The following is a 19,376-nucleotide window of genomic DNA, read 5'->3' as shown; positions in this document are numbered from 1 at the left end:
CAACCATGATTTGGTAATTTCTGAGATTGTAGTACTTCTGGCGAATCTTTTTTGGCTAATATTTTCCATTTTTGTCATTACCAGGCAGAAATTGTGTTATGTCATCATTATTTCACACATTTCTTATGCACATGTGCACATTTTAGAGCAAAAATCAACAGTCCTGCAGGCATATGAGAACTATGTTTTCACTTCCCCCAAAGTAATTGCCCTTTTTCTCCTCTCTCAAATTTCTCATTTATTATTATACACTTAAAGCCACCATTATGAGGAGCCAAGCAACATTGTGCGGGCGTCCATCAGGCGGCTGTCGACCATCGCCGACTTTGGCCACCACCACCGGACGTCGCACCAGAACCAGCACAACTCGGTGGGCATGCAGGTCAGCCGGTCGATGAGCGCCATGGAAGGCACCACTTTTCCCAACGGGAACGGGGTGAGTAGCATTAGGTACTGGTAGATGGAGGAGAGATGAGGCATTTTTGGAAGGAAGATACATAGCATCTTGTTTAGCTCCATTTTATATCCAACTGATGCCATACAGGGCAACTCCCATAATAACAAAGCCCTCAGGACAGACAATTTTCGTTCATTATTAGGAAATTTCATTATAGCCAAACAGTAAACTATATAAAGATATATTGCTGATAAGTTAGGAATCTGAATATTTACTTCACCTAATGATAATTTCATAAAAACCGTGTATGTTATGACGTGAGTGCACTATACCTTTACAACTCTGAAAAAGACGGATACTCCTGTTTGGTATTTGTTTGCTTCTTAGTGTAGAGATGTTCTCGAAACTGCTGGCTACTCCCTTCTCATTGTTAGTTTCATTGCACCTTTTCACAACAAAAAATTATGCTTTTTATTTTACACTCCTACAGTTACAGCCACATAATGTGTTTGTCTGTATTAATTTTTAGGTTGTAATTTTTCTTTACATTGATTTGTTTCATACAGGAAAGTTGTATTAGTCTCACTCCAGCAGTATGGAATGAATATGAGTTCAAAATTACACTTTTGTAGGCAAAATGAGCTTCTTGTTTCATGATATGTCTAAAAGGATACATTGTATTCTAAAACCGTGCCCTTACAGTTTGGAACTCCAGACCTGGAGTAGTATGCATGTCCTGACAAGAGGCGATTTTTCTTTTGTTCGCGCAGCACGCCGATTTAGAGTCCAAAATGTCCATGTTGGAGGCTGACAAGCTGGACAAGACCGATGGCGGCATCACGGTCGAAGAGCCCGTCAGCCAGCCGTCCCTGAAGCAGCGCAAGAAGACCGTGGATGGCATCGCCGTGCCGGGCATCAACCGCAGCCCGTCGTCGGCGACGATCACCTCGCACCAGCAGCCGCGCTCCACCGACGGCATTATGCGCAAGATCCCGCCGGACGCGGAGGGCGCACTCGTGATGGTTGCGAAGGAAGAGAACCTGGACGCCCCCTACATGGCCCTGGTCAGGCTGGACGAGGCTATCCACTTTGAAAACTTTCTGGAGGTTCCCCTTCCTCTCAGGTATGGATTTTACTGTAGAAACATCCAAACATTTTAATAGTTAATTTTTCTACACCCACCCAATTCCACTAAACATTGCTTGTTCGTGAATTTGGGGAAGGGATTATTTTCGTACAATATCTCACATCTCAAAAAATACTTGCATGGTATCATTTTTGCAGGTTCAGGTATGTGAAACTTTTCACACCATTAAGTTATTCTGCATTTAGAGAACATGCTTCTAAGTCACTATAAGAGTTCATTCTCCTTCCTGTTTATATTTCATTTCAACAAAAATTAACAATTCTAATGGGGAGAATTAAGAATTCTGAGCACAAATTATGAAAAGGGTAGCTGGGACGATGCTACATATGCCACTGACAATCCTTGAAGCTGTTTGATACGTCACCATGTTTAAATAAGTCTTGAGAATGTTTGAAGCTTGCCGAAATGCCTCGTTTCCAAGACAGACATGAAAAGCGTTTGTTTTAAGATTTCCATGATTCCTCTGCTGCACAATTGGAATGAAGTTGACAGAAACATCACACTTAGATGAGCAAAGGATTTTGATATGGGATTCTGTGCTGTGATATAGGCCTGCAATATGTATTGAAGAAGGTCTCACAAAGCTGGTACTTCCGAATATCTTCTTTGTCTGCGTATATTTGATTTTGTTTGCCTGAGGTCAGAAGATAACATTTCACAAGATCGTAAGTCATATCTTTGAAGCGGACATTGAATACTTTACAAAAATTGTAGTTTTTTGTATACAGTAATACATTAATGTTTCCATTTTCTCATCTAATTGGCAGCTAAAGATGATATCAAAATAAAGAGTCAACTGTGAAGACAATTGCAACATTTGTAATTTGAATGATATTGGAAGTATGTGGGCAGTATGACACTATCGTTATGTATAACATTCCAGATCTTCTGGCACATCAATGTTTAGTTTTGGTTTTGTTAGTTGGATACCGCATATATATAATTTCATCATTCATTTTGTATAGAGATGGAAACTGATCAAAAGCGACGTCAACCGTAGCATCCCCTTGAAAAGTACATTGGGGTGAACCAGTTGAAGTGTTGCCAACACTTTATTCATCAAGGATATGATCCTCTTTCCAGAGGAAATGGACTTTCGTTTCCTCTTGATAATTGACTAAACAGAATACACAATGTACATCTATAGGTTGCTGACTTGTCGGAATATCTCCTATCAGTGATGATTAGAGATGTACATGATGTCCGAATCAAGGCAGTTTCTATGCAATTACAGCGAGAGGGAATAAATCAAGTGCTTTGCACCTGTAGTATGTTTTAATCTGTAATGACATGAAGCTCCTATCTCTGTTGAACAAGTCACAAAGACACACTTGAAGCATTCAATCTGTCAATCAGAATCAAGCAACCAGAAATTTGCAACTACTTGTAGAAAGGCCAAAAGAGTACAGATACGCCTGTAGGAGTTTATAGGGGGTTCCTGTGTTCACACAAGAAAGTATCAAGACAGGTACATGTACCGTACAAAGATGCAACATGTGCATATCGTCGCTGGGGTGACAAAACCTCGTATCTCAAAAATGTCAAATGTTCAGGAGAGCAAAAAAACATGGCGGCCAAAGCACTATAGTGAATGGGATAGCCTTCCTTTGACATGTCATGGTGGCTTCATTTTTGGAGTTAGACAGTTGGGATTTGGCCAAGACATCACTTGACCCATTATTTGACCATTAAGCTAAAAAAATATTTTTTGACATTTTTGAGATACGAGGTCTTGTCACCCCAGCGACGATATGCTTTCCGGCACTGCTGGAAATAATGGCATGGTTATATTTTGATAGGTATTAGGATTATTCAACTTCAGCATAAGAGGTGTTCATATCAAACTAGTTTACATTTGACTCAGTCTAAACTTTATGATGAAATCTGAGAGAATCAAAGGAGAACACGTGTACAACAATATACAATACAACATGCCACAAAATGATTTATGACTTTGTTTGATTGTGACATCAGGGAATATTACATTAAATACACAATGAAATAGCCTGTTATGTGACAATTTATTTACTGTGATATGGGAGAAAATATGCCTGTGTGGTTTTCTTAACAGTTACTGCAAATTCTGAGCATTTTCTGCCAGTGATATGATGTAGTTGCTGAAAACCTTTGAAAGTGATTAAAAACAGCTAAATTATTTTTTTCCTACATCCATACCAAAGAAAACTGCATTAGGGCCAAGTTTTGACCACCAGATTACTCCAGAAAATTTTCTTTTGTAAAGAATCATTGCACTTTTCTCATAAGATACCTTGGTACATTTTGCAGCATGCCTGATCTGCTAGAAGTTATTCATGGTTATTTTCAAATGTGTAGTCTTGGGGGTGAAACAAGAGGAGAATTTGATTGTTTGAATGTGTACAAGCATACTTGATTTAGTTTCTCTCAATATTGATTGTTAGACTGTAAAATTTTTTCACAGACTTTGATGATATTTGATACTGAGAAGGGATTGTGTTTGTCAAGTTTTCCATTTATGTATAATTTATGTTTCATGTTTGTTGCAACGGTAATTGATTATGTTCACAATATTGTACCAGTATCTTCATTACTCGTGTGTACTGTGAGTGCACTTCTCTTGAAGAGGTGGCCTGAACTTCAAAAGGGGCAAAATGAGGCTTATCAGAATTAATATGTGAATGCTTCATACCCAATTCTATACATGTAGATACATTTTCCTGGTCACTGGGCCTCCCCTTCCAACGCTGGAGTACCACGAAGTCGCCCGCGCCCTTGCCACCCTCTTCTCCGATGAGGTGTTCCGCAATATCGCCTACTCGGCACTCGAGAGGCACGACATCCTGGTTGGCATCAACGAGTTCCTGAACGACACCATGGTCCTGCCACCGGGAGAGTGGGACCGGGACTTGCTGCTCCCGATCACCCGTCTCCAGAGGAAGGAGCAGGAGAAGGTGATGCGGAGGCGGAAGACCCTGAAACTGGTGGAGGCAGATACCATAGGTAAACAGAGAGAGAGAGGATGTTGCCATGACAACAGATTTGTTGGTAGGGAAGTTGATGATCTTTAAAAGCTCATTACAGTTGTCCTGATGATCAAAGTGATGTTCATTTTGATGGCCTTTGTAAGAGGAGGTGGTGATTTCAGTGGTAATGATGTTGATTGACGAATGTGACAATTGATAAAAGTGGTGGTAGAGGTAGTGATGTTGATTGATGGATGTGACAATTGATAAAAATGGTGGCAGACGTAATGACGATGACGATGGATGTTGATGATGATGATGACAATGATGTTGATGATGACGATGACAATGATATTAACGATGATGATGTTGATGATGATGATGATGATGATGATGATGTTGATGATGACGATGTTGATAATGATGACAGTGATGTACTGTAAGGTGTCAGTTTGATGTGAAAAACAGTGTTGTAATATTCACTTTTCTTTTCAGTGAATGTTTTTGGACACAAGCAGGGGAAAAACAAATATGACCTCAGGTTACATTGATCACTGTCATATCCCCTCTCTCGTCTTTGCAGCGCTGAAGCAGATGCTGAAAGAGGAGCAGATCCATGGTGATGCGCTCCGGCGGACGGGGTACCTGTTTGGTGGTCTCTACAAGGACATCCGGAGGAGATACCCCCACTACCTCTCCGACATCTACGACTCCTTCAACATCACCAGTCTGGCTGCCTTTGTCTTTCTCTACTTTGCTTGTCTTTCACCCGCCATCACATTCGGTGGTCTCTTGGGTGAGGAGGATAAAAATTTGTGCATTTTGTTTCGCTTTTCAATTCATGAGAAAAGTCTTTGCAGATATCATCATCGGCAGATATTTGGTACAAACAAGACTGCAAATAAATAAAAGTGTATGCGTAATGTTGTTGTCATGTAGGGAAAGTAAGATGAATGTACATGGAATATGAGGACAAGTTTACTGGTTAGTTTTAGATCACATCATTTTGGCAGGTCTCCCACTTCATGTTTAGTAGATTGGTGTGAATCTGTCTTGTAGAGGTCTGTATTGATATTAAGTAGATCTGAGCTTTTCCATTTCAGTTACAAGTAAGATGATAGTTCAGACATAGACGAATGCAAAGAGCAACCTTTAAAAAGTCACAATCTCCCATTGACCTATAGTATTGGTATACCTATTGGTATAAACCCAACTGTCTTAACTCTTTATGTGCCATGTTCACACGCCCGACTCAGTCGACGGCTTGCCAACTTCGCATATTCTGCTCAAATGCACAAACCCGCCCAAACACATTGAAAAATCGCCAAATGCCCCAGTACAGTGAAAGCGTTTCTCGTGCTTCCTTTCCTCTCACATATAACTTGCATTTTATGTTGTGATTGACTAACAAGTGGCATTCCCTACAGTTTCTATCACTGTTTTGCGTGCAAAATCATGCCTTTACAGTAGTTTAGGTCCAAGTCAATTTAAAGAAAACCAATCATGGATTTGTCACACAATTTACATCAAAGCAAAACTTGTCATTTTCTCTACAACTTTTCTCACCACTATGTCCACCTTAACAGAAATCTATAGAAGAAACATAGATTTGTAAAACGAAATGTTTTCTCTCAGCATGACAACTTTGGTGGCTCAGAATAATGTGGCACATGTGGCACACAGGGGGTTTCCATCATGGCACATAAAGAGTTAACTGTTGCCCAGTAAACATAAGGGAATGTGGGCATTCATCCTCTGCTGTTTTGTTTTGTTTTTTTTTTGCGTAACAGGCCAAATGACCGAGGGTCTGATGGGCGTGTCCGAAATGATCGTCTCGACTTCTCTCAATGGTATCATCTTCTCTCTTCTCTCGGGCCAACCTCTCATCATCATTGGTCCTACGGGACCGGTGTTAGTCTTCGAAGAGCATCTACTGAAGGTAGGTGGTGAAGTGGTTAAGCCATTCATTCTAAAAATACTTTTCTTTTCTTTTCTTTCCTCTCCATTTTAGGTAAGATTAGTTGTTGATGTTAATTTTTGTGTTCTGTTCAGGTTTTGGCTATACTTGGTAGGAGAGGGGGATTATGTATTTGTGTTAGTTTTGGGAGGTTGTGTGGGAAGATTGATTTACATATTCATATCAAGTCAAATAAAAGAGGGAAACCCATTATCAAAGATTAGTATCGTATGATTTCTAGCTTAACTTTTGATTGACAGCATTCACATTTTTTGTTCAGTTTTTGTTTTTCTTATGAGGCATCAACTGATTCTCTGACTTGCTACGTGTGAAGGCTTATTAGTATCAATCAACAGGTTATGTAATTTTGACATCTCAGATTTACAGCAGAAGTGGTAAAATTCAAGCTAGTGTGAAAGAAGTACAGGAAAGGTGGCCTTAAAGATGAAGCAAAGGTTAGGAAGGTTGCAACTAAGACAAATGATACTGCTGCCATTTTTCACACATAGCAGTTATGCTTAGGTGGTATTGGGTATGAGAGAATTGCAACTAGTAAACGGTTGAATGCAATCGAGTCTAATTATTCTGAAACTTTTTTCTCCATAGTTTTGTAAAGGCATGGAAATAGAGCTGCTACCATTCAGGGCATGGATTGGCATATGGACGGCAATAATAGCGACCATCTGCGTTGCCGTCGAGGGCAGCGTTCTGGTCCGACATTTCACGAGATTCACGGAGGAGATCTTTGCCCTTCTCATCTCCATCATCTTCATCTACGAGACAGCCACCGGCCTCAAATATGTGAGATTTGTCTGAATGAAGTTCTGCTCAAATTGCTACCGAAATTGTCATTGTAGATGTGTTGCGCCATTTCTTGCCATTTCTTTTTCTACCTCCTCTGATATCATTTGGGAATTTGCTTCTATGTTATTTTCACGTGATCTTTGTTAATAGATTTCTATCGTGCGTAGTAAGTGTGCATGTGTTCATGATTATGCTATTTTATTGTATGCTGTGTTTCTCCTTTGTAGAGACCAATGTTAGACAAAAATATTAGACCTATACTTCTATGATTCTACACTAATTGGTGAAATACAGTCATACCTTCAAGTTCGTAATTCTGCTGCAGTGATGCAGATGGTGGGTTCATTATTTTTACCTGCAATTCCCATTTTCTAACTCTCTCTATATCTCTCTCTCTCTCTTTTCTGTTGTTTGAATAGGTTGCTTGCCAGAATCCCTTCCAGGAAAATTACTGTCCAGCCAATCTGAATGACAGCTATGTCTCCACTCCTCTAAATATGTACTACAACTCAACAAACCCCGCCAACATCTATGTGTCGCCCACCGAGACAATGTTAACCCCAGAAGTGGACCTGGGCATCTCATTCTCTAGCCAGAGTCCGGCCACAATCACCTCTCCCTCGCCTACGCCGTTCGGCAGCGATCTCACAACGTTCTTCAACGTCATGAACAACGTGACAAACAGCACGAGTTACTACGGCGAGGACAAGTACGACAAGGGGGGAAAGAAGAAGAAATGCTACGTCCCGTACGGATGGAACCCAAGGCCGAACACGACGCTCATGTCGATAATCCTGACGTTTGGCACCTTCTTCATAGCGTTCTTCATCCGCCAATTTAGGAACAGTCGCTTCTTGGGAAGAACGGTAAGATCATTGATTACGAGATGCTTATCAGTAACAGTTAGGTTGATTTACTTTCATGAAACCTTCTTAACACCTCAACATTCCCCACCCCCCCCCAAAAAAAAAAAAAAAAAAATCGATAAATAAATCAAAATGAATAAATTAATATTTTAGTAAATGAACATGAAACATGAAAGAAGTCATCGAATTAAGTATTGTTATTGTCAACTTACTAGGACTCTGAATTTCGAACAGATTTGCACTTTTTTGATCTGCAGGCACTTTGAGATGGGATTAATCTATGAAGATGAAGAGAGGACTGCACTTTAAGGCTTGCAAGATATGGAACAAATATTTTGTCAAATTTCACGTTTATATGAAAGAAAAAAGTGCAGTCAATGTTGTCCTTGCAGCAGTCAATGTATAATCTATATGGGCTGTTTGAATTTCAGAAGCCCGGTAGAATTTTCCGAAAAGTTTTGCTCAGTGTCAAATTTTGTGTGGAAAATACTTGATGCAAGTACACCGGTGCACCTAAACTTATCTGAGGATCCGGAGTGTGTAATCACAACTTATTACCAGCTGGTGGTCAGTATTTATCCACTATTGAACAGACTGCTTTGCTCCACTTCATGTTTGCTCTTTTTGCTTTTAAGTATCAGGGACGGTTTATGTAGTGTTGAAAGATTTGCTGTTTGAGCTATGACCCAAGAGATTGATATTGTTTGCTGCTAGCTAGTGTTGAAACCTGGACAATGCCGTACTCAGGAGTAGCTGCCCAACTTCGAATACTTCAAGACAAATATGGATCGAAGTCTCTGCAAACCTCTGTTACGCAACATTCTCAAGTTCCCTGTGTGGTTTATAATTGTTTAATATTTTTCTTTCCTTCGCAGTCGAGAAGAGCATTTGGTGACATCGGCATTGCCATAGCAATAACTGTCATGGTAACAGTGTCCTACGTAACGAAGAATGTTTACCTCCAGGTGAGTTTTTACTCCTATGTGTAAGATTGTACGAAGAGATTGAATGAATGAATGATTGAATGAGATGTGTGATATTATTGTCAAAGGTTAAGGGTTCACATTCCATCCGACATTGCACCACTGTGTGTATGTAAGAAGAAGTCCGTATCTATTGTAATTACATGTATCCCTTTGATACAATCAAGCACAAACAGTAACATAACATACTGTGCATATGTTTCTAATCAAGCACTAACAGTAACATATACATACTGTGCTTTTCAGGGCCACATGTATACCCAAGAAAAAAAATATATGGTGCAATGTTAAGCCTTCTACCACCCAACATAATGTTTCTAATCAAACACAGACAATAACATTACATACTGCAAATACTTGCATATCAAATGAATTTTGATAATGAGATATAAAGGAAGTAAATTTGAATGAGGGACTTTTCAGCTTGATATCGCTATTGAAAGTGCCTGACAAGTCCAAAGATGAGTTTCTAAAACTTTGTGGCTCTTCCATCGCACCTTCCACAGAAACTGAGCATCGGCGACGGCTTCGTGCCCACTGATCCCAGCCAGCGGGGCTGGTTTATCAACCCTATGGGTCTCTCTAAGAGTATGCCTCTCATCGCCATCATGGGCGCGTGCGTGCCCGCCTTCCTTGTCTTCATCCTGCTCTACATGGAGACGCTCCTCACTGGGTGAGTTACTACGTCATTTTGGACCTAACTTAATTGCCACGCCCGCTTGAGAATGTAGCCCATGGCAATCGAGGGTTGGTGATTTGATAGGCCTACTGATGAGCAGAATCCATGATGAGTATATGATATACTCCAAACTGGAAATATTTGTGGCATGAAACTTTCACAAATCGGAGCCGACAGCCTTTTCACGACATGAAACTTTGCGAATTGTCGACCATGTTAGTTTACAGCATTATACTGGCATTCAATGCATTGTGTAGACAAAAACTTCTCACTTGCATTTTACTTTCTCGAATCTTGGCTCCTCTCGAAAAGTTGAAAAAGTTTCAAGCACATGAAAATTTCTTGTTTTACAGTGTGTCTATAAAAGGGCTAAGATTTTACATAGAATTAAGGAAGACTGTATGTAAATATGAACCAAATGTGCTAACTATACCCTGGCTGAATGTATGTTATCGAACTATGCCCTGGGTTATAGTATGATTTTTGTGTTTGAACATAGTAAGAAGATGACCCTGTTGTCAATCAGTCAGATACAAAGATTCTAGAGAAGACGTGTCACAATTATCACGCAATTTGCTCAATTCCGTACCTTTTCCTCATTGTGATAAACTCATTTCTGTCCCATCTGTTGTTACTTTCTGCATTTTATAGTGTCATCGTCGGCAAGCGGGAGAACAAGCTCAAGAAGGGCACCGGCTTCCACCTCGACCTCTTCATCATGGGCGTGCTGACCATGATGGCGGGTCTGCTGGGCCTGCCCTGGATGTGCGCGGCCACCGTCCGGACCGTGTCCCACGTGGCCAGTCTGAGCGTGATGACGCGGACCGACGCCCCCGGTGTGAAGCCCCGGCTAGACCACATCAAGGACCAGCGCATGACTAACTTCTTTGTCAGCCTGGCCATTGGTAAGTCTCTGTCGTTTGCTCAACTGCTGTCAACTTTATGCTTATTTCTGACAGATATGACATGGTATGCGTGGATATTGTCATTGCTGTTTTTACGATCTGTAGTAGTCTTGTAACATCAAACATCAAATGTAAATATAAGTGTCAGGAGTTGGAGTAGTAATGAAATTAGTCATAGTGGTAGTAGTAGGAGTAGCTGTGCATTGTAGTAGTATTAGTTGTAGTAGTGGTAGTAATAGTCATAGTAGTAGAAATGGTAGTCGTGGTAGTATTAGTAAAAGCAGTAGTATTGTTAGTGATAGTAATTTTGCGATTTGGTTGCTATTCACGAATCTAACAACACCCAAAAATATTATCTCTCATCTCGACAAGAATGTGACATCCACGCATATATTTCTCTGTTCATTACTCTACTCCTCGATCACGATTACAACCACTTTGGAGACAGTCAGGAAGCCCCGAAAATTTTGACTCATTATTGGGTATATGGCGTATACAGTATATTATATTCAGTCCTCATAATTGAGCAACACAAGCAAAGAGTGCGATGTGAATTTCATTGTTATCTAAATTCAAAGTTTCCTCCTTCTCTCCCTATCCCTCATCCAAACTCTCTCTCTCTTTTGCCCCCCCCCCCCCATCTCTCTCCCTCAGGCCTGTCGCTATACATGGCCCCGTTGCTAAGGGAGGTTCCCATCGCTGTCCTCCTTGGTGTCTTCCTCTACCTCGGTCTCTGCTCCCTGAGTGGTCTCCAGATGATCGAGAGGATTAAAGTCTTCTTCATGCCCAGCAAGCACCACCCGGACAGAAGATACATTCGAATGGTAAGAGCTCTTCACCAAATTCTCTGTACATTTTTCAAATATGTCCTTATCATAAAGAAGTTATGTAAAGTGTGTAAATTCATTTTTTTTTTCTTTATTGAGATCTTGTGTGAAATATGTTTGTTATGATTGACTTTAGTCTTGGAGTAACTTGCCATAATGTATTTTAATCTGTGAATGTTTATGGCATCCAAATATATTCTATAGTACGTAACGGTGAAATAACTTCTCCTAATCACTGACACGGATGTGGATTTGTAGGACAAGGTTTAAGAATATTTTGTTTAGTTTCTTCAACTGGTTATGTTTGTTAGCAGTATGACTGACCTGTAAATGAAAGTGGCTTGTTGCAATTATTGCTTACTAGTACCTTGCTTTAAAAAAAAAAACACCTTTACACAGGTTGTTTCTCCAGATAGAAGGGAAATAGTTCCTGTTTATGGGTTGATTTCTTATCAGCATCACTATTCAGTCTGATGCAAAGTACATGTACACACTCAGAGACTCCAACTCTCCGGTTTTCGACGGGAGATCTCCCGCCGAAAACCCACTTTTGCAAAATCTCCCGTTCTCCCGTTTGAGATTTAATTTCTCCCGCCCTGGCTCAATGTCTCCTGTTGGAAAGGATTTCTTACTTGTTGCTATCGTATGTTGCAAAAATAAGCCTTATAGCACCAGAGAGCGTCTATAACCCTAGGAACTTCGCGCTTCGCACACATAAACTTGGGTCTCCCGTTTGCTAGGGGTTTCAGGTGGGAGAATCTCCAGATCAGAAGGTGCTTGGGGTTGGAGTCTCTGCACACTTCTATATAAAGTGACACTCTTTAGGACACAGCATACTGCCTTCCCTTGGTGCCTGCTTGACTCTGCTTCACAGTTCTATGAACAGAGACTAGTGTGATTCCAGAGGTTTGGCAGTAGAGGGCGCTCTTGCAGCTGCATGCTCAAGGGGAAATATCATATACAGTCTAGCCTGTTTTGTTTGCTCTAGAAACATTTGATCCACTCCTGAAATCATTTGGGCAGATCAATACATACACCAAAAACTAGGAGAATTGCTTGTTTGAGTACCATTTGTTCTTCTCCCTGCGCCATATTTTAGATGCAGTGGCTTGGTGATGACTGAGAGATTCAAAGCAATGTTGTAGTAGTCCATGCTGCCTGTATCCCTTTGCTTGACATAAATGTTCCAAGTTGAAATGTTGGCTCACTTATTAGAGGCAGTAGAGGGCGCTGTTGCGGGTGTAGACCACTGCACAATCTTGTTCTGTTGTGTGGTCACTTACATGTAATCAGGTAAAGCCTGCTGCACATTTACAAATTTATGTTCTCTATAGTGGAAAAATATCAGACAAAATGTCCTGTCCAGTCAGCTTGTTTCAGAACAGTATATGTCAAAGTTATGAAGAATCACTTTGACCAATGCATTGATTTCTGAAAGCATTGGCTGGGATGCTATCTGCTTTTACCTAACCTTCTTTCATTGTTTTCTCCTCTCCACCCCATCATTATCTTCTCCTTTCTGTTTCCTTCCGTCCATTTTTGTCCCTTCTTTTTCTTCTTCCAATCTCCCTATCCCTCCTCTGTTCGTTTCCTTCTCCCATACTAAACGACTCCTTCCTTGCATTTTTATCTGCTCATATCCTTCCCGCCATCTTTCCCTTTTCACCACCACTTTTCTCCTCCCATCCTTCTCTCTCTCCACCTTTCTCTCCTCTGCCATCTCTCCCCATCCTCCTCTCTTTCAATCCTTTCCTCCTCTACACTCTTTCCCCATCCTTCTATCTTTCCACTCTTTCCTCCCGTCCCTCCACCATTTCTTTCCATCATACCATATTTTCCATCCTTCTCTCTTTCCACCCTTCCCTCCATCATCTCTCCCTATCCTGCCATCTTTCACCATCCTTCTGTCTTTCCTCCCTTCCATCTATCATATCCCCATCCTACCATTTTCTCCATTCTTCTTTCTTTCCACCCTTATACTCATCCACCATCTTGTCCCATCTTTTTCTTTCCACCCTTCCATCCTCCACCATCTCTCCTCATCTTTCTCTCCTTCCACCCTTCCACTTTCACCATCTTACCCCCATCGTGTCTTTCGACCCTTTCATCCTCCACCATCTCTTCAAATCCCACCATCTTTCAACCATCCTTCTCCACTGCGTCATCTCTCCTCAACCGTCCTCCTTTCTACCATCTCTCCCCATCATACCATCTCTCTATCTTCCTCTCCTCCATCACCTTTCTACCATCACTCATATCTCTTCTGCCATCTCTTCCCCATCCTCCCTTTTTCTTCCACCTGTTAAGGTGAAAGCCTGGAAGATCCACCTCTTCACATTCATTCAGCTGGTCTGTCTCACCGTGGTCTGGTTTGTCAAGTCCTCCATCATCGCCATCTGCTTCCCGTTCTTCTTCATCCTCCTCGTGGCCATCCGGAGGTTGATGCGATTCATCTACACGGAGGAGGAGCTTGATGCTGTAAGTTGAAACATGGGCAACTTCATGAAGTGTAAATATATGATCGGATTTCAGTATATTTACCATGTCGGGTTATGCACCAACATGATGTCACATGATGTAAGACCATAGGATATCTTTAATCAAGACTGTCTTTTTTTGTCTAATAATAGTGTGGACAAGTCAAGTCTGGCAAAAAAAAAAAAAGAATGTTTGATAATGAGACACTTTAGTGTATCAATAAAAAATGTGTAATACTTGATGATTTTTTTCTTATTATTTGTATATGTAATTGGCTGTACTAAGCATTTACAAACAGGAGATTGGACTACAGCTAGTAATTGCAGATCGTCTTCCAGATCTTGTTTAGTTTTTTCAGAGATTGATACTAAACTTAATGTGTCACATTTATTTCCATCTACCTGTGCAGATAAAACTGTGGAACAATTTTTGAGATAGTGTTATGGAGATGAATTTGTATTTTGTTTTGTTTTTTTTGTTTTTTGTTTTTTTTTACAGACAACTACTTGTTCAAGAAGGCTTTTAGTCGTTTAAATGAGTCAGAGAGATCTTAATGTGAATCTTTCCCTTTTCACCCCTTTAAATCATGGAGTGCTTTGATATGTCATATCTACTTGTGGTTACATAATATAATCAACATCGTTAAACCTGCTCATCACAGTCGGGTACTGTCTGGTTAACAAGCCCTGTAACTTTCCTTTGTACGCATCATTTCTAATTTTTCCTCCATCAGCTTGACTGTGAAGAGGAGGAGGAGGAGTCGGTGGATGGAGGTAGGGGGGATGAATACCAAGCAACCCACATGCCTGTCTAAGGAGGAGGATGAGGGGTGTGGTGCTGGTTTCCATGGAGATGGGATGCAGACTTGGCAGCAACGGCTAGAAAACTGCAAAAACAGCAAAGGTAGCATCTTCATCGCTTGCCGCACAACATTGGTGTTCTCTGAAAATGCGTGCAATGTAGCAAGTGGATTAGAATTTATCAGAGATATGTTACAGAAAATTGTGTGTGTCCAAAATGTCTTATTTCTGTCCCCTGTCATTGCTTATCGTCTCTTTTGTTTGGATGTCAACCTTGTAATGTTCAAATAACTATATTTTTGTATTGGTCATATCTCTCTTTTTCTGTCGATGACTGCCGTATCTGATATCATTTACTCGTGCTGACGAAGCAAATTTGATTTGATTTTGTGAGCATTGTGAAGACACCTTTCCACTGGCATGGGGGCCTATAATGTGTTGCATTACAAGAAGACAATGAGTTATCACCATCCAACATTTAATGGGCATTATATGCTGTTGTACAATGTACATTGTAGTCCCATTAGTGATGGTGCTTGACAAATAGGATCTCTTCCTTTTGATCAGTGGATGAATTCTCACACCTTTGCAGCTAATTACATTGTGCTTGCCAATTGCGAATGTACAAAGTGACATTTAGTTAGTGACTTATGCTTCTTCTGCATCAAAATGGGACACAAATCTGAAAAAATGTAATCACCTACGTGAATAACTTTAGAGAGATGGTAAGACAAGTGCAGGAGAAGGTATGATAATGGAAAAAGAATGGAACAAGCAATAGGGTTTGTTCAAATAGTGTATATCACATAGAGTGATATCAATGCGTCTTCTTTGAGAAACTGTAGAAATATATGGTTGTATGGAATTTCGCCTTTTGCTCTGAGTTTTGGTTGTAGACATTCATTTTGTGAATGATTAGTGTTTACAAATAAAAGAAAGAGAACAGGAAATGATGTGAATCATTCCTAGATTCCTGATGCGGAGATGCCGCGCATAATTCCTGTGTAGTTGATTCTGAGTCACCGAACAGTGGTGTGCGATAAAGCTGAAAGCACAAAGTTCCCTCAGTTGACCAAGTAGATTACTGTCAAAGTAGAAATTTCAGCGCAAGTAATTTTTCACATTAAAGCTGAATTTCGCATGTTTTTAATTCTGCGGAATCCAAATGTGAAATACAATGTAAAAAATCTTTTGGTGCTTATATTATTGTGCTAATTTTACGTTGCGCAAAACTTTCCAGACTGAAAAAATGTCCACGTTCACAGTATATCATGCTTTTCGTCTGGTGTGTTAGCATGACTTTCCCAGGTATACGTGTGATGACATGGTTCACCTCAATCTCACCATCCTGATTGTGCTCTTTTACTTGATGTGTACTTCACGCATGATGTGCTTCATACCACGTACCTACGATGATTCTTGCCCTAGTACAATTTGCTCATACTACATGGAGTACTGTATACACCAAATATTTAGCGAGGTTTTTATTTTTGCGAATAATACGAGCCAGGTGCTATATTCGCGAAATTAAAGACACGCGAAAATATTGACTCTGATCCCATTGTGAATGTAACGTACGCATTTACACTTCTGCGTTCCAGTACAGGACTCCATGATCGCGAATTAAACCTCTCGCGAAATTGTCGGGAGTTCCTGATTTGCGGCATTTTAGACTCGCAAAATATATGGCATAAACAGTTTACATCTTTGGTGGAGTATGAGTAAACTAGAATAGATGATGATGGGACCAATAGGGATATTGTATTCTCTGAAAAAAATTTGTTTGATCATTACATTTTGATTTGTTCATCTTAGTTCGATTTCATGATTGGTGTTCCATTCCAAGTTCAATATTTACATGATGTTAAGGCTCAAAGTAGCGTTAATTACGAATTGGTGTTTGTATGAATTTATAAAGTGTTGCAGAGTCCAGATAAGAATATGCCATTTCATAATCACTGGTATTCAGATATGTAAAATGTATTTTTTTTTGGACAATGAATATATGCTCAGTATTACCACTTGTGTGGCTGCTAAGGTAACTGAGTGGTACAGCTAATTCCATGATAGATATGCAAGATATCTAAGCACACCAGGGGACCGTTTCATGAAACTTTTTGTCAGTGATTTACACCGACAACTGTTAAAAGCTACTGAAATCCTTGCATCTGATTGGCTGATAGCAAATTTGTCGGTGAAAACCTCCGACGAACTCGTTGATGAAACGCCCCCCTGGTATTATGAGTATTTGCGTTTGACTGATAGAAGCTCACCTTTTGTATGCATTCCACTTAATTCACTACTTGAAAGTTGCAACAAAAACAACAAATATTATCAGCTCTTCTGGAAGAAAGTATGTGACTGAATAAGAGTCTCCAAAGGGTTAAACAATTTTTTTGAAAGACTGTCATCAGAGTTTTTCTCTCGAATGAAGACACCAAAGTAAATCTGGTACATTGGTTCATTTTTAACCCTTAATACACCACGTTCAAGTTAACTTACCTTCAACAGAGTGCTACATGCACACAGTCAGTATAAGGGTCTCATCTATTCCCGATCCTGGCAGATTGTGGTGAATTTGTAACCAATGTCATTTTACAGGTAATGCCTTGTTTTTCTGAGTCAAATAACCTTTTAGCTGGAGTTGATGTATGCCTAAAGTCATCAGCTGAATCTTGCAGGCTTGACACATTGGAAATTATTGAAAATTAAGTGGGTACGTGAAGGGTTAATTTGTTTTTTATCAATTTGAAAGCAGAAGGGCAGTAATTACTTGAATTTTGATGGCAATTGATGCCCTTCTCGCTATTGAAGTCCATCTGGTTTCAACCACAGCCTCAGATGAGTTAATGGTTATTCGTCTTCATTTACTGTTCCTCTTTCTATTAATATTTCAGTGAATATTACATCTTTCAGTACAATGTTAGTCTCAACTTCTACTAGCACTTTAAATCTGAAGTAAAATACCACATCAGTGCAATATAGTGTGAAGAAAGGAACAAATCAACCATTTTAATATCCATTTAGTCAGAAATGTGCACTGCTATTGGGATTACAACTACACTACATTGTAGCTGGTGGAAAAATGTTTGATGCTCAAAATCTACCTGTTTAAACGTGTACTACAACAATGTGTGAAGTATGAGAAAGTTTTTATAACCCGAATAGAGCTGTGGTATGATTTGATCTGGCCTTTGGAAAGGCTTTGCCAAACAACTGAAATAACTTCATTTGAAGCTGGTGATAGTGTTTTGATTTCAGTAATAGTTTCTAGAGAGAAGAAACTGGTTTCTTCCTCCATGTTTTTGATAATTGGTAGAAATATGAAGAAAAAAGATGGAGGAAGTAGCACTGCTCCTCTTACTAGAATGTAAGATGAAGTGTTTGCCTGTCTGTAATATTCACATTTGTCAACAAGTATGATACTCTTGGTATTGAGTAATTTCACTATGCAAAATAAGCAAGCCTCAAGTCTTAATGTGGTTAACCACATGAACTGAGACATTACGAGGGTAATTAATTAAGGGTGTGATGTTTACTCTATCCCATTTTTTAAAGTGGATCCATACTGAAGATCCTGTTTGAGTATTTGTTTAAATCAAAACTTGATGATCAAGTTTCCGATGCACATTTCTAGTTGCTGTTGGTCATTTCCAACTTTGTGTATCCTGGGTGATACATTTTAGCTTCAATTCTTTTTCTCTTTGTCTATCCCCTTCACTCCTAGTCAGTTCTTCTCTCTATCTCTCCTCCCCCTCTCTTTCTTTCTGTTTCTCTCTGCCATTCTGTCTGTTTCCCAAAGTCTCTTTTTCTACAAAGTTTTGCTTTCGAAGTTCTTGTGATATATCTCTGTTTGTGTGTCAGAATCTGCCATTATTCCCCTGATTTTCTGTCTTGTTGACTAGTAAGCATATAATTATTGTCAATTCATTATTGCCAGTACATGTGATATTAGATCTATTTCACTTGTCATGTACTTGTATGTTTTGTGTGTATTTTAAGTTGTCTGAAAGGGCTTCCAAACAATGTCAACTGATCACCATGAGAATATAAGAATGTAATCATACGAGTATTTTGACTGACTTTTTTATTTATTTGTAGACTCTGCAGTCATATGAAATATGGTGCATGATGAATGATGGTCCATTTCATGTTATGAGAAAATTTGTTTCATATTGTAAATGGGATATGCTTTAATGGAAACATTTCAAGGGTGCTGATAATTTTTATGACTTTTCAGTATTGGACATGATTATGTAACCTTTGTGGGTTCCTGTGACTTTTATTCAATATGCAGATCTTTTATTTCGTTATTATGATTAATATTTGGTATGTTAAGATTATTGATAGTATTTATGAAAACATCCCAGCATTATTTTTTTGGCTTGAAGTACCGATTCATCTTGAATGCACCATACCTTTTAATATACAGATCCATGCATAATGCATTAACACTTGATTGATAGAAGGTTGTAAGAGTCTCTAGACTTTTAGTTTGAATTAGCAAGGACATTTTTGTTGTTCGCTTAAGCAGTGTAGATGATGATATGCAGAAGAGTGCCTATTTTGACAAGTTGCATTCTCTTTTTTT

General features: G+C 39.6%; 1 protein-coding gene across 1 annotated transcript in view; it reads left to right on the top strand.

Annotated features, from left to right (window-relative positions):
* The window catches only part of LOC139718534 (band 3 anion transport protein-like), a 149,537-nt gene extending 130,386 nt beyond the window's left edge, over positions 1–19,151 (top strand). Inside the window, exons 8-20 of the mRNA XM_071630006.1 lie at positions 259–436; positions 1,168–1,520; positions 4,231–4,523; positions 5,070–5,282; positions 6,277–6,425; positions 7,050–7,244; positions 7,667–8,113; positions 8,989–9,078; positions 9,603–9,769; positions 10,427–10,680; positions 11,335–11,504; positions 13,815–13,985; positions 14,719–19,151. Of these exons, the coding sequence (XP_071486107.1) occupies positions 259–436; positions 1,168–1,520; positions 4,231–4,523; positions 5,070–5,282; positions 6,277–6,425; positions 7,050–7,244; positions 7,667–8,113; positions 8,989–9,078; positions 9,603–9,769; positions 10,427–10,680; positions 11,335–11,504; positions 13,815–13,985; positions 14,719–14,799 (2,761 nt within the window). The 3' untranslated portion in view covers positions 14,800–19,151. The remainder of the gene's footprint in view (positions 1–258; positions 437–1,167; positions 1,521–4,230; positions 4,524–5,069; positions 5,283–6,276; positions 6,426–7,049; positions 7,245–7,666; positions 8,114–8,988; positions 9,079–9,602; positions 9,770–10,426; positions 10,681–11,334; positions 11,505–13,814; positions 13,986–14,718) is intronic.
* Positions 19,152–19,376: the final 225 nt, after the last annotated feature.

The sequence above is a fragment of the Diadema antillarum genome, unplaced genomic scaffold, assembly GCF_040938485.1.
Source record: "Diadema antillarum isolate AM-2024a unplaced genomic scaffold, OU_Dant_1.0 scf00000095, whole genome shotgun sequence".
In the NCBI taxonomy this organism is placed as follows: domain Eukaryota; kingdom Metazoa; phylum Echinodermata; class Echinoidea; order Diadematoida; family Diadematidae; genus Diadema; species Diadema antillarum.
Note: the sequence above shows the minus strand (reverse complement) of the source record. Positions and strands in the feature narration are given on the sequence as shown.